Here is a 12,983-nt window from a genome sequence, read left to right as displayed (position 1 = left end):
TTTGTTCATAAATCCTAATTTACCAATGCCTCAAGGTCTAGGAATCTATTACCATCCAACCATAAAGGACTATGGTTTCCATAACAATACTAAACATGACATTATCATCAAAACCCAAAACATTAAAAGAATAGTATTTTTCTAGATTTCATTAGTAACCCTAAGTAGACTAGGGTTTTTCACATTAGTATTGACATATCCTTAGGTTAGGTTTACAAAGAATCTATTAGGGTCCCACAAACATGATGTTTTAACGAGGGTGGATTTAATCTAATGATTAATCACCCAAACAAGAATTTTTAAGATTCAAAGGTCCTAGACATAATGATTGTTAGTAATGTAAAGCATATTTATTAGGATGAATGAATATACCTTTATCACAAAGAGAACAAAGCTTATGGTCTAAGACATAACTTTGAGTTGTTTTAGTAGACAAACTTTATAGGACATCAATTCCAATAGAGCATCTATCATGCTTTGTCTTCTGAGGTCTTCTCTTTGAGCATTTAGCAAGCCTTTCCTAAACAAGAAAAATATGAAAATAAATGTTATTAGTATTTAATACAAATACATCTAGATAAGAGAAAGAAACCAAATATAAAAGGATAATACGAGGAATAAGATACTTATCTCTGAAAAATGGTGAGGGCTCCCTCTCAATCCAATCTCGAGGGGTACCTATAACTTTATCAAAATAATTCAAAAATATTTTTCCAAAGCATGTTAAACCTACAAGTACTAGAAATAAAAGCATAAAGGAAAATAATACAAAACTTTAGAGTAGAGGACTTAGTAGTGTAAGTCCCTTGTTTCTGATTCTTCGAACTTGTTCTTCTTTGGAGATCCTTCTACGACAACATTTGCTTGATCCCTGTTTCTCTTTTTATTCCTTTGATTTTCAGGACAATCATTTCTATAGTGACCTATCTTGTGACAATTGTAGCATTCTATCTTGGATAGGTCTACCTTCCTTTTGGGTCCTTTATACTTCTTGAAGGTTCCTTTATTCTTGTGATGTGCGGAATAGGCATTTGAACATTTCTCCTCTTCATTCTCTTTGTTGCTTACTAATGAAATTCTGATTTCTTCTTGAGTACATGCATTCCATAATTGTTCGAATGTAGGAGTTTCCTTCCAACTATTGATACCTGATGAAAAGGCACTCCAAGATGTTGATAATCCTAGAAGTGCAGTGATTACAAGCTCCTTTTCAGGTACTATCTCATATATTGCCTGGAGATCATCTCTGATTCTAGCTATTTTTACAAAGAAGGATGCCACTGTGTCATCCTTTCTCATCTTCATTGTCCTTAGTTCATTCTTAAGACTTGCAATTTGGCCAAGATTCTTGATTGTGAACAATTTGGATAAGGCCTCATACATTTCTTGAGCGGAATCTATGTTGGATATATATGGGATGAGTTTATCCTTTATTCCATCCACCATTAGAGTCATGGCCAATATCTCTGTTTCTCTATACTTTTCCTTTTTTTGCATCACTTGATTCATTTGTGGACTTCTTTACTTTTCCTTTGACTAGATCCAAGACTTTATTCTTCTCGAGGATGAAATCTATCCTCTTTTTTCATGCCCTGTAATTGTATGCTCCTAATTTGTTTTCTCCCTTCAATGAGTTAGACATGGTTCTTGAAGATAGTAGGTTTGACCCATTATATGATCCTTTTCCTTGATGACCCTTATTCAAAATTCTTAAAACTTCTTTCAATAGATCTTCAGGTTGCCTTCTTTTTTTTCTTCTTCTTCACCTTAGCTCTGATACCATGTTGGAAAATCAGAAAGGCAGAATTTTTTTCTTTATGTTGATAATTACGTGTGAGATTCTTATGTTATTATTAACTTTCTTGTGTTCTTCTTTTATCTTAGTTCATCAAACAATTACCAAAATTATAACACGAAGATCAAAGACACCAGATGCAGGTAGACAACTCGGGCAAAACCATTATCTAGGGGAAAACCCAGTCAACAACTGTTCCTTTAATAGTTTCACAAGATGATCCAAGACTCCTTGACCTAGACACAAGCTTCCTCCAATCACCAAGTCAGCCCACCCCTTCAGCAACAACTTTGACCAAGAACTTCGGTCTTGCAGTAGAAGAATTTCGATCTTGAAGCAGGGGCAGAAACTTTGACCTAGTAGCAACTTTGACGTAGTAGCAACAACACTTCGACCTAGAAGCAACAACATAATTTCGACCTAGATGCAGCAACAAAATCTCGACCTTGATGAAACACTTCAACCTTCCAGCAAATAGCCCAGTGAATTCACACGTGGGAGAGAGAAACAACCCATAAACTTTGATTTCCTTTTCTAGCAAATCTCCTTGTATTTCTTCTACAATTTTGTATTCTTTTGCTTCCTTCTCTTGGATATCGAACTTGTGTGAGTGATACTCCAAATGAATCGAACTACACTTCTATATGTACCTTTTTCTGTGGGTCGAATTGCCCTAATGTTGGCCAACTTCATCAGGTAAGGGTCGACTTGGTTTGGAGGTGACAAATGACTTATTTTACTCAATAATAATTCTTTTTACATGATTCAAAGGCCCAAGAAAGGTCTCATAAAATGGACAATGACTCTAATGACTCAAGACAAAACCTAGAAGTCCTTAATGGGGACTTTGACCTATAACATGATGACCCAATCATGAAACCCATGCTTTAATAAGTCATAATAATAATAATAATAATAATTTCCTTTTTCTTTCTTTTGATAAATACATATTATGACTCAAATACAATTTATGAAGACCGAACCCAGTTACCTTTCGTTAGTCCTTACAATCTCCTAGGCTGAAAAGGAAATTGACAAGGGTAACCTCAAACCACTTCAGCTCAGTAGCTAGCCCTATTGAGCATGAGAGGGATCTCTCTAAGTCTCTTATGAGTGATATGAATTTAAAGCAAATGAATTTTAGGCTAGATATTTGTATTTGTTTGTTTGTTTGTGAAAATTCGGTTTTTTAAGGATTTGCTGAACTTAGGGTTTGGAGCCACAAGTAGGTCTAGGCTTTGGGAATACAGGAGCAAACATAAGAAGGAGCTAGATGTCAGAAGCCATGGTGTAATTTGAGTATTTGTTAGTGTAGTATAGAGGATACAGTGTGGAAGAAACTAATGAGCATAAATAAACATGATTTCATTAGCTTAGGAGGACAAAACACATAACTATGAAAACCAGATAACGAAGCTTGAAAAAAAAGAATTCTGAGTATTTTGTCTCAAAGGCATTCATAGAAAGAAGAGATATAATGTAGATAAAGATGTTTAGACCATGAGAAAACAAAAAGAATGAAGTACAAGCACCATGAACTCATTGGGCTAGAGTTCCTTGAAAATAGCTGCAACTTGTATCTGTATTAGCTGAAAGATGATTACAATGCAAGCCTCCTTCACAAAAAGTTCAACCCTCTTCTCCTGAGGAGAAATGATACATATAGACTCTCCTAGACCACTTGCCCACCTTCAGGAGTCGAATTCCTTGGTGGAGGAACTGACTCCAAGATTCTCTCAACCAACAGGTGAGAGTGAGAAGGTGAAACTCAAACACTTCATGAAGAGTTTGTTTAGGAGTTTTATTCCTTTATGAGGCTTAATAAACATAAAAAACAACCTATGATGTACATTTATTCATGCCTACATCACCTAGCCTTGTAACTAGTGCCATTACATAGAGAATCTTGACTTTGACCAAGTCAGACTAGAAACTAGAAATTTTACATAGTGAAATTTTCCAAATAAAAACACAGAAAGTGCAGAAGCGCAACGCTGACTTTGAGCTGATTTTTAGGTGCCTTCTAGGGGTCAAAATGCAAATCTGAGAGAACGGTCAACTAGCCCTTCAAGTCTAGTTTCCATAATAGTTTGAATTTCTGAATTTGCAGCATGGGAAGACCTTAAAAAATTCTTTCTCCCAAGGTCACTCCAGAAGCGCAGCGCCCGTCAAAATATGGTCCAAAATGCTAGTTTTAAACTTTTACCTTGACATTGGCGATCATGTTTTGAGCTTGATAGTGATGCGCCATGTGTCTAAGCAATTGATTGTCTCTGTTTGCCTTCTCAAGAAGCTTCTCCAAGTGTTCATTCACCCTATTAAGCCAATATTCTTTATCTTGATGAATCTCTAGGGCAATCCTTTCTTCTAGATCAAGGTCCTAATTAAGCAGAATTTGTTCTTGTTCCTCTTGCAAAGCTTTCTTGAGGCCTCTTGTTCTTGGTCTTTTCCTTTTTCCTTTTTCCTCTCACCTCTGATGCTTTAGGCGCGCTTGATGTCGTGATCTCCTTACCTTTGCCGATTTGTTGCATTAACTTGGCTTTTTCCTTTTCTAGTATCAACTCCTTTGCTTTGAGTTGACTGTTTTCCTATTCAAGGAATGATATAACATAATTTTCCCTTTCCAAATTGATCGCCAACTCCTTGATTTGGTAGTCCTTATCCTTGATAGTTTGTCTCATGTTTGTGGTCTGATCTTCAGTCTCTGGATCAATTAGTTCAAACTCATGTTCTACTGTGTCTTTATCCTTTGTTGCCGATTCTTGCTTTGTCGATGAAGAAGGCTTGGCCCCTTTCTCTTTGTGAGAAGAAAACACAAGCCTTTGCCCTTTCTTATACACTTTAATCACTTCAGGTTTGGGTAGCTGAGTCTTCTCCACTGCTTTGCTAGATGACCCCACCTCCATTTGAATGAAAAATAAACTGTGAGGTATGAATGGAAATGAAGTGATGTGAAGGTGGATTTTGACAAAATGATAGAGGAGGTTTGAAAAAGGTGGATATGAACTTTGGAAGTTGATGAAAATTAGTGAAGAAACAGTGGAAGAGTGATCTGCTTGCAAGGAGGAAAAATAGGGTTTGTAATGAAAAATGCCCAAAAACCTCTAGGAATGAGTTAGGGTTTTACTTTTTGAGGGGTAAAACTTTTTTTTGAGGTGAATTGAATGGTTAAATGGTTTATTAAACATGTATGCAGGTGTAGGAAACCATTTTACATGTTTTAGAAACCAAAAATAAAGATGGCCATTTTCACCCTATCATTTCCCATGCAAATTTCACTACAAACCCTAACTTGAAGAATCATTGACATGAGATGAATTTGGAAAATCAAAAGAGGGATAATGATGGTGTACTTACTTGTCCCTTGGCTTAGAAGTCAATAAAATCAAGCTTGGAAGTGAAAAATTGAGATTTGGGAGAGTTTTGAAGGATTTCTGGGCACTCTGTCCTGTGCGCAGCGTAGTGTTCCTACTCACAGAAGCGCAACGCCATCTTCCAAACCACTTTTGGAGGCCTTAAACTGCTCCAAATTGAGAGCTTGATAGCTCGTTGGAAAGCTCTTGAAGTCTGCTATAAGATGGACACCTCAAGAATGTAATTGGGATACTCCATGAGGGAGGAAAAATGATTTTCCCAAGGTCACTCCAAAAACTCAGGGTTTTTTCTGACAAAAGAGAAGCTCCAACTTGTAGAGCACTTTTGGATGCCTTCCACTAATCCAAATCATGATCTGAAGGTACCATTGGAAAGCTTAGGATGTCTGCTACACAATAGAGTCCTTAAAAACTGTGAAAACCAGCTCCAAACCCCTGAAAAACCGTCTTGAAGTCAAGCTTTCCAAAAGTGCATTAACTCTCCCGTAGCAAGTGTATTTTGGGAATTTCTTTCCAATCATAACACCTGTGCATAAACTGAAGGAGGTTTTTGTTCCTTGGGCTATAGTGGACAAAATCCTCTTTCAATTTTGCAAAATTATTCTCCATTTTGTCAGAAACATATTTTGAAGCAAACATGTCCCTATGAGAAATGATGAGGTAAGGTAGTGTACTGCAACATTGTCTTATTTGAAATAAAACATTACCTTTACCTTTATTTTGCTTTCCCTAAGTTGCCTACTCCCTTTACCCACTTAATCACATGATGGACATGTTTTTGGCAGCATATGGTATCATGATGACACATGAAGTGAAACCCTAGACCATGACCTAAAATGAGGAATTTAACCGTTTCATGACCCAAGACACTTAAATAAAGATATGTATCTCGAAGAAGACAATGAACATGATGAGTGATGAAGACCATGAATAAGTGAAGGGAGCAGCAGTGACCTAGACACAACAACCAATGACCAAATTTTTATTTGAAGATTCATTGAAATGACAAAAAATTGACTTCACACCCTAACAACACCTTGTAAGAGCATATTTGGTCATTGGTGATAGGCTGAACTGACTGACACTAACACCTTCTTCAACATTTTTTAAGTGTGTCCATAATTAGTGAATTTATGTATTTGGTAGGTGTAGGTATTGGTCATGGTTCCTAACTAGCAACTGAGTGGTGGTCTGAGTTTTCTTTGCATAGAAAAGTGACAAAGTTGAGTAGCATCTATCATTGGTTTGTGTCTCAAGTCAACACTTGGCATGGATTTAAATCATGTCTCTGGCTAAATTTTCATGGATTTTATTGTATATGTTTCTCGAAGGCAGTTCTTGGCTGCGAAAATGCACCGAGAAACCAAGTCGACCAAACTTTAGGTTCAAGATGGCCCTCGAACCATAGGGGGCTCCCTCAAGTGTTACAAGGCTTTTTTTAACGCTGTTTACTGTCACTGGACAACAACTTATGAAGCACAATGACCATATCTATTATTTGTTGTAGGTGGTTGCTAAGGAGTATCCAATCTCTGCTCAGAAATAAATTCCTCTCTTGCTAAAACTTGATCAAAGTGCCAACGTCCAGTGCCGACAAAATAACATATCTTAAAGAGTTTGGAAGAGGAATAGAAGAGAATATATGATAATTAAATATTCATACTGAATACTTAATCAACCAGATATAGTAGATGCGTGTAGAAGAATTCTACAACCAAACAAATATACATTCAAGAGATGACAGAAGGCAACAATTAAATGATGTAGAGGAGTTGTTTTAAACATACTATTTAATTAGCTAGTCTCCATAATGATGATAACTTTGCAGTGGGCTATTAGGGAGGTTGATACTCAAACCTAGCCTTGCCCTAGCTCCTATGTTACCTTGAACATATGCATAAACATATTATGAAATCACAAGGAAAAACATACATGAGAAACAAATTTTGTCATGAAACTAAATCCAAAATATTTCAATTAAAAATTTCTGCAATAGAAGTCTTTACAAAAATGGCAGGGTTTTGGGATCAAAAGCCGACCCTTGCTTATTACAATTGAAGCAATATATAGAAAATTACACCCAACACTATGTCTAGCTTCCTGGAATAAAAATCTAAACAATTCACTAAAAATAAAAATAATCTCTAAATATGTTATGAATAAAATATATATATAATGATGATAATTGTAATAATGATTAGTTTATTAGTAATTAGTACTGAAGAGGCATCTCTAAGTGGGACATGGCCTTCCATGAAGAGGTACCTACCTAGGGTATATAAGCAGACCCTCACTGTCATTTGTATCATCATTCTCATTCATACATTTTAATATATATTCTTGTATGTTCAATGGAGATCTACATATTCCAAGTCTTTTGGAGTGTTTAACCTATAATAACGAACTTTGTTCGTTACATTGGCATCAGAGCACTCCTCTGAGTATACGAACTTTGTTCGTTACATTGGTATTAGAGCCCTCACTGTCATTTGTATCATCATTCTCATTCATACGAAAAGAGAAAAATAACACTACAAGATGTTTCATTAAAGCCAAATTTAATAACACCAGAAGATATACAAGATATTTCAAAAGTAATTTTTCAAGAAGGTATAAAAACACTACAAAATATGCAAAATTGAAATTGACAAAATCACTGCTGATAGAAATGAGATAGAAATGAAGAAGTCTTTCGACTTAAGGACCATAGCGAAAAATTACTAACACAAATTAAGAAGCTTAAGAAGGACAAGAAGTCATTAAAAGACGAGTTAGAACATTGTACTCAAGAGGAAGTATCGAAGTCGCTAGTCGTAACAACTCTAGTTGAAGATAAAGGAAAAACACACTCACATGTTGCAATTCAGAGGATGAACATTCCAAATGATGATTCAGTAGCCAACACAACAACATCAACACCTGAAGGAAATCAGGAAACTGCCACACACATGATAAGGGAAAGTCCAACCAGAAGAACTCTTTATCGACCTCTGAATCACAAGAGCAGACAACTAAGTTAGTTTATATATTTGAACCATTTAGAACGGGAACAATAGATTTATATTCCAAGGAATGCTGAAGTTTGCAAAATCCAGTCCTATGATAACCATTCATTACACATTTCCAATGATTGGAAGATTCATAGAAGATTATTCTAGGATGGTCAGATCCATTCTCAGTTCGACAATTTTGTTTATCACTTAGAGCATCATATCAACTTGTATCAACGAAGATGACAGTTCTGAGACGAGAAAACATTTGAAACCGAAAACGGGATGGAGATCTTTATTGTAGAATATCTACAAATGTTTATGTTTTTAATCCATTTGGTGGGCAATAAGTTGGATGAGCAAGAGGCAAGCTATAGTTGCATTGTCAACTATATAAGTTGAATACATGGCAACTAGTCATGGATTTGAGGAAGCTATGTGGTTGCAAAGATTGTGTTCTAGTATTGGTTTTGTTTCAAAAAATGTGAGGATAGGCTGTGATAGCTCTAGTGATTTTTTATTTTGCAAAAAACCCTGCTTATATTAAAAAAAATCATTTGAATGTGCAATATTATTTTGTTAGAGACATGGTTGAACAATACAAATTATTGTTGGAGAAGGCTGATTCCTTGAAGAATTTTGCTACTCATTGACGAAGTTTGGTAGTACTAAAAAGTTCACTTGGTGGAGAGAATCAATGGGCATTGCTGCCCCTAGTAGTTGACTATATAAATTCCTTCCCTCTACCCCTGTTTTTTACAAAATATTTAACAAGTGGGAGTATTTTGGATATATGCTGTAGCTTTTGTAGGTACACTTAGTTGCATCTTGGTAGGGGTTTTGGGGCAGAGACCTCTAGGAATTTGTTTTGGTTGGTTATGTATTATTTTGATCAATGGTTTTGGCCCATTGTAATGTAATCCTGGTTAAGGGATTAGGGTTGTGATCTATCTAGGTTAATGGATTATGGTTGATTAACATTGCAGAATACCTAAATACTTTGTATGACGAACAATTGAGTTATTACATTGAGATAGAGAGAGGTGCAGCTCTTAGTCAGGCTAGTTTTCCCAGCTATGGGTTTTCACTGTTCAGGGTAAATCTTGTGTATACTATGTGAATGTGCGATTGCTATTTTTTGGTTTTAGATTTTGTTAGTACTGCTTTTCTTACATAGGTTTATCAAGCTTTTCATGTCATATGTCACTAGATTTGTGAATAATGTTGTATATGAATACATGTATATTTCTTTCTTTATGCTCACGTGCATGGATTTATGGTAGATCTGTTCAATGATGACCTAAAGTTTTTAACATTTGCAGATGTAGGGCGTATTGGGATTGGAATTTGTTATGATATCCGCTTTCAAGAATTGGCTATGCTGTATGCAGCAAGAGGTACTTCTAATTGCAATTTACCAAGCATAACTTTACTGCTTTTGTTCATTAGTCAAGAAATGTACTCTTATTCTCCATTAGTTTGTTTGCTTGCTTTTTCTTCCTTTTGGAGGGAATGCATATGAGCCTACGATGTTAGCTTTCAAGAATTAGCTATGCTTTATGTAGCAAGAGGTACTTATGATTGCCAATAATATCTTTATTGGTTTTGTTCAGTAGTCAATAAATGTATTCTTATTCTTTATTATTTTGATTGGTTGCTTTTTCTTCCTTTTGGATGGAATGTCTAATGAGTCGACGATGTTGTTTCATTCAATATTGATAATTTTTTTCAATATCTGTATTCAAGCATTTTCTTTCATAAGTATCCAGATGTATGCAACTGATGTCCTTTAGGCGGGCTTTGGTTTTATAGGGAACATAAGCAATTACCCTAGAGTGCAGAATTTAAGTCCGGAAAATCTTCAAGGCCTTGACCAGAGCATAGGCTTGCTTTTCCAAAATATTATATTTCGACTCTGCATCTCTGAGTACTTGGCTAAAAATTGCAACTAGCTGCTGCTTCTCTTCTTCATTCTTCTGCAATAAAACAATGGTAGCAGTGTTAGGAGATGCAAATGAAAAGATAAGGAAAGGCTTTTGATAATTAGGGCTAGCCAAAACGGGGGTCCTCCTTGGGTCTGCATGACGAAAATGGGGATGATTTTGTGAACACATGTTATGGAAGATGAGGCTGTGGAAAGTAAATTTGAGGCTGAACTTACCTTTCTCAAGGATATTACTCCTGATGACTCTCCTTCTGAGAACCTTGAGGAAGGTGATCACATGAGCTCCTTGGAAGATGACATTGGAGATTACTTTTACATCGAAAAGGTGAAGTGGGAAGTTGTTGGTCCTCAATTTGATTGTGCTCCCATTTATGACATCGATAGGGAGGATGAGGTTGGGATTGGTTTTCCCTTTATTTATGATGACTATTAAACACACATGGGAGCAAGAATAATCTGAATGATAAATCATGAGAGTACAATTTTTATTAACAAGAGATATACATTTATAGTACATTATGTGACCGTTGGGTTCCACATCCCAAGGTCTCTTGGACTACTTTGTCTATTCGGCTTCCACACTAACCTATTGAGGATTAGGTGTCCAACATTCCCCCCTTAATCCGAAGGGTTATGTATGAGTCCAAGAAGAGAGCTGTAATACAAAATGTGCAAAAATGCATGGTAGCACTAGGCTGAATGTGCTCTCTGAATTGTTGGTATAAAGGGCGGTGGTTTAAGGATGACCACCAACACTGGAACGCTTAGTGCAGTTCTCGGAACTCTTCCAAAACTGGCAAGAAGCTGAAGTCTTCTGCTAGAGGAAGTGCTCCTATTGTTTTGAAAAGGGAAACCTTCAACCAATAAAGGGAGGTCTCACCCCGCATAAAAAGGAGAACTTCAACCTGAAAAGGGAAGTCTCAACCTGTGATGGTTTAAGGATGACCAACAACTCTGGAATGCTTAATGCCATTCCTGGAACTCTTCCAAAACTGGCAAGAAGCTGGAGTCTTCTGCTAGAAGAAGTGTTCTCAATTTTGTTCCTGGAATTCTTCCGAAACTGGCAAGAAGCTGAAGTCTTCTGCTAGAGGAAGTGTCCCAGATTACCAACTGAAGGCATGCTCAGGGGTTGAAGTCTTCTGCTAGAGGAAGTGCCCCAGATTACCAACTGAAGGCATGCTCAGGGGCATCTTTGTTTCTTGCTACAACTCTGAATCTGGTATGGCAGGTTGTGGCTCAGGCTCGCTTGATGTGACTTTGAAGCTTGTAGATGACCATCATTTCCCCCCCTGTCAGATACAAGGTGAGATGATGGAGAAAACTCAACTGCAAGATTGTTCAATACTCTGGAACAAGTTCTGACATGTGTTTGGAATATCTTCTTGGCTGTTGATGCCCATTGCCAAGAAGCGATCCATCCAAGATGAATCTTTGTTCTTGCAGGACGTTTGTTTCTGAAGCATCTGTGTGAAGAATGGTTGGTTTTATGACAATGCTTACATGGATGAAGATCAAAACAATGATCTTTCAAATGGCCAACTTGGTCAGAGTGTTGGCATTTCACACTCTGTTGTTGTTGCTGTGGAAGAGGGGCAGAGTCTGGAACCGCTGGAGGTGAACTATCATGAGGAGCAGGTGAACTGTCATGAATGAATCCAACACTCTGAAACTGAATGGGCTTGGAGTAGTCTGGAATATGAAAGGAAAAGTCCTTGTCATATCCAAGACTAGTTCTGTGTTTGTTGTGGACAAGCTGTTCCCAAGGTTTGATGATGGGCTTGGGAAGTGCAGATTGAGTTTCTGCATCTGCATGTACAATTGCTGCTTTATTGGGCACTGGATCTAAATGAACTTCAACAATATTGACTTGCTGTTTATGGGAGTCTGCTTCATTGTTCTGAACAGAAACAGGTTCAGAATGATGATTCCTCTGTTTTAATTCTTCTTGTTGTAGCTTTGTCTCAAGCTGCAAAAACTCAATATTCTCATGTGCATTTTGGAGACAAATTTTAATATTGGAAAGAGAGGTTTTGTTGATCTTAACCATCTCATCAACAGTGGAAAGTATTAAATTTTTCAGTAGTTTCAATACATCATCTATTCTATCCATTTCAGACCAATATAATCAGAGAAGTGATGTTATCTTCAGCTACAAATTGGTCTATAAAATGATAAATAATTGCAACTATTAGATGAGTAGCAGGATACCAATATCACCAAGTCACTGTAGAAGACAACACAGTACAAATTTCAATGTAGCAAATGACTCGCTGCTTTAATGTACTTCTCAAATTATTCAAACTACTCACACTGTGAAAAAGAGAGTCAATCTTTGACTTTCTTTGCAAATGAAATTTGTCGACAGTCTTAGTAGAGCCTGGTTTGTGTCATCAAGATACTAAATATAATCAATTGCAAGGAAGCTAGATCGAACCCTGCAAATTGATTTCTCATAGCTGAACTAAAGCTTCAAAAGAATCAAGTATCTTCACCCAGTGTTAGAATCGGGAAAATTCTGAAACGATCAACAATGTATCTTTAACGCAGTGATTTGTCAAGCCCCTTTTTGGAAGGTCAAAACTCAATAATTCTTCAAATTTAACATTTGTTTGCAAAGTAATGGCATCATTGTTTTCAAATCCTCAACTAGCAATGGCCCCTGGATTTGTCCCCTTTGCAAATGCAACACAAGGAATACAATTTAGATGCAGATCACCTATGGATATAATGAGTATTTCAGCCTCCAATTTGACTCCTTAATAAATTTGGCATAGGAAATATATTTGGAACACATACTCGCCCTTGACACCTTGAGATTTCAGAGCACAATTAAATCTGAAAACACAACTCAATCCTCAGGTAATGCGACAAATAATGCA

General features: G+C 36.6%; 1 protein-coding gene across 2 annotated transcripts in view; it reads left to right on the top strand.

Annotated features, from left to right (window-relative positions):
• LOC149256452 (omega-amidase, chloroplastic-like) overlaps positions 1 to 12,983 on the top strand; it is a 194,806-nt gene that overhangs the window by 56,033 nt on the left and 125,790 nt on the right. The window contains exon 5 of one of the 2 annotated variants that reach the window (XM_089460749.1): positions 9,482 to 9,556. The exons of the other annotated variant lie outside the window; for it this stretch is intronic. Within the exon in view, the coding sequence (XP_089316875.1) occupies positions 9,482 to 9,556 (75 nt within the window). The remainder of the gene's footprint in view (positions 1 to 9,481; positions 9,557 to 12,983) is intronic. 2 annotated transcript variants of the gene reach the window in all.

This window comes from Pinus tabuliformis, chromosome 7, assembly GCF_031772625.1.
Source record: "Pinus tabuliformis cultivar Carrire ecotype Pingquan chromosome 7, CPIR1, whole genome shotgun sequence".
Lineage (NCBI taxonomy): Eukaryota > Viridiplantae > Streptophyta > Pinopsida > Pinales > Pinaceae > Pinus > Pinus tabuliformis.
This window is presented reverse-complemented; position numbering and strand designations above follow the sequence as displayed.